General features: G+C 46.2%; 1 protein-coding gene across 1 annotated transcript; it reads left to right on the top strand.

Moving 5' to 3' along the window:
- The first annotated feature begins 212 nt into the window (after positions 1-212).
- LOC106727806 (disintegrin and metalloproteinase domain-containing protein 1a-like) lies at positions 213-2,712 on the top strand. The gene is given in 2 exon segments (XM_014547701.1): positions 213-232; positions 234-2,712. Coding segments are annotated over 2 exon segments (2,499 nt in total).
- The last annotated feature ends 505 nt before the right edge of the window (positions 2,713-3,217 follow it).

Raw genomic sequence — 3,217 nt, 5'->3', positions numbered from 1 at the left:
AAGCTGTGAAACGAAGCCACAGAGGACACTATCTGAAGTATAATACAGAGGTCAGAGAGACTAGAAAGGACACAGCCAGAGGTAGGCAGTACTCACCCTTTATGCATCGAGCAAACACCTACAGCTAATCCCAGTGCCTAATGGTCTGCATGTCAAGGAGCGCTTCTGCTCAAGGACACAAGCCCTGCATCAGCCACTGATTCATTGGGGCCATGTCAGTGGCTGCCTTTGTGGGACTCTGCCTCCTCCTTGCCTTCTCTACATAAGAACAAAGTGGTTATGTATAAGACTAGCAGAGTGCTTCAGAACTGGGCTGCCCAGATGAAGGGCTTGGCGCTGGTACTGGTGCCAGGATCTTCATGTGTCAGGTTAGGGATTGTGCTGGTGTTGGTACTGACTTTCCTGCCAAGCTTCTGTAGTGACCTGGGATCAGCATATTACTCATCCTATGAGATAGTCATCCCCAAGGCTCTGACAGTTGAGGGAAGGCAAGACCCAGGGGAAGAGGCATCTTATGTGATATCTATGCAGGGCCAGAAACAGCTGATTCACCTGAAAGTGAAGACAGACTATTTTATCAAGAACTTTCCAGTCTTCAGCTACCACAATGGCATCCTGGGACAAGAAATGCCTTTCATCTCACATGACTGTCACTATGAAGGCTACATAGAAGGACTCCCGGGTTCTTTTGTTTCTGTCAACACCTGTTCAGGCCTCAGGGGCATCCTGATTAAGGAGGGGAAATCCTATGGCATTGAGCCCATGGACTCTTCAAAACGGTTTGAACATGTGTTGTACACCATGGCCCATCAAGCTCCAGTCTCCTGCAGTGTCACTTCCAAAGACAGCACAGTGGTGTCCACCAGCCGACAACAAGGGAGCAGGAAGCCTGGCGGTCTACAGGAGCTGTCCTACTTGTGGTCACTCACCAAGTATGTGGAGATGTTTGTTGTGGTCAACAACCAGCGGTTCCAAATGTGGGGCAGTAACGTCAATGAGACGGTCCAGAGAGTGATGCACATCATTGCCCTGGCCAACAGCTTCACTAGGGGAATAAACACAGAGGTGGTGCTGGCTGGAATGGAGATTTGGACCGAGGGGGACCTCATAGAGGTCCCAGTGGACCTGCAAGTTACACTCGGGAATTTCAACAGCTGGAGACAAGAGAAGCTCCTCCATCGTGTGAAGCATGATGTTGCCCACATGATTGTCGGACAGCATCCTGCACAGGGTATGGGACAGGCATTTCTCAATGGTGCCTGTTCAAGTGGTTTTGCAGCAGCTGTTGAATCCTTCCATCATGAAGATGTCCTGCTGTTTGCAGCGCTCATGGTCCATGAGCTTGGGCACAACTTGGGTATTCGGCACGACCACTCAGCCTGCATTTGTAGAGACAAACCCCTCTGCCTCATGCAGGACAATATCACTAAAGAAAGTGGCTTCAGCAACTGTAGCTCTGACGACTTCTACCAGTTCCTCCAGGAACACAGAGGGGCCTGCCTATTTAACAACCCTCAGCGGCACAAAGGCCGCTTGCGGAGGGGTTCCTACTGTGGAAATGGTGTGGTGGAGGGTGAGGAGCAGTGTGACTGTGGTTCTGCCTGTTACACTGACCCGTGCTGTGACCAAACATGTAGGCTGAAGGGGAGTGCAGAATGTAGTGATGGACTCTGCTGTTTTGGTTGCCGATTGAAGAATAAGGGATTCATGTGCCGTTCTGCTTTGGGAGAGTGTGACCTCCCAGAGTATTGTGATGGTACCTCTGCAGAGTGCCCCACAGACACCTATAAGCAAGATGGGACGTCGTGCGGTAGACTGCACTACTGTGTTGGGGGTCTGTGTAGAAACCCTGATAATCAATGCATGGCTATGTATGGGGACACTGCACGGTCAGCCCCAGAAAACTGTTACATTTCAATGAACAGCAAAGGGGACCGGTTTGGAAACTGTGGCCGTCCCACCTCAGCAATGTCAAGATATGTTAAGTGTTTTGATGATAATGTATTTTGTGGGAAAATTATATGTACAAATATTAGACGGGTCCCATCCATCAAACCCCATCACACACTGATCCAGATTCCTTATGAAGGTGACTTCTGCTGGAGCTTGGATGTCTATAACATTACTGATGTCCCTGATGAGGGAGATGTGCACTCTGGCACTGCTTGTGCCCCAAACAAAGTCTGCATGAATTACTCCTGCACTGACCGTGCTGTGCTCAACTATGACTGCAGACCAGCAGAAATGTGCAATGGGAGAGGAGTCTGTAACAATGTAAGGCACTGCCACTGTGAGGCTGGCTATGCACCCCCCGACTGTAGAACTCCAGGAAATGGGGGGAGTGTGGACAGTGGTTCTCCTGGCAAAACAGAGGTTGAAAATCCAAGTGAGGATGAAGGAATCAGTTACAGTGTTGATTATGAAAATTTTGGCAGAGGTGGTGTGAATACAGATGAAAGGAAAATGAGGAGCCAGTTACTGCTCATAATCCCCTTGCTTATTTTAGCATTACTTCTTATTCCTTTTTTTTACCCCTGCATTGTTTGTTTTCTCTTAGCATTACTCTGTGGTCTAGTTATTGGTGTAGGTTTTAAAGCTGGAATGGATTTAGCACAGCGCTCAAAAGAGGCCCCAGAAGAAAGTGAAGAATCGGTGGCACAAAAGAGGAAAAAGGCATTAAGGGAGGAAAACCCAAAGGAAGAAAATGATTAGTGGTAGGAAGAAGTCTTCTATAGCAAGTACTTCATACACTTGGTGGAAGGAGGCTCAGTAGAGCAAATGTGAAGTGGGCATTGGCAGTAGAAGTGGCTCTTATCAGTGTTGTAAAGACCATAGAAGTGTACAACTTAAAGGAGGGATTTTGTTCTGTCTTTTACTAATTACTTATATACACTTATGTAAAAGCACTTATAAAACATTTTACTGTATTTTCCATTTCATGAAACCATTTAAATAAACTTTTCTCATGGATCATTCTCATCAATTTCTTATCTTAGTTGGGACAATTTCTGAATTACCAGTTTTTCACAGAATGCCACCTTCCATCCTCTTTGTTTGACATATATATCTGTGCCAGTTTTTTTCATCCCAATCACAACTACACATTATATTAGGAAGGTTGTTAATTCATTTGTTGTTCTATTTGAACTGGAGAAGTATACTCATGAAATAAAAAGATTTTAAATTAAAAAGTAAGTAACAGTGTTCACATAAGGCA

The sequence above is a fragment of the Myotis brandtii genome, unplaced genomic scaffold (assembly GCF_000412655.1).
Source record: "Myotis brandtii unplaced genomic scaffold, ASM41265v1 scaffold482, whole genome shotgun sequence".
NCBI lineage: Eukaryota > Metazoa > Chordata > Mammalia > Chiroptera > Vespertilionidae > Myotis > Myotis brandtii.
This window is presented reverse-complemented; position numbering and strand designations above follow the sequence as displayed.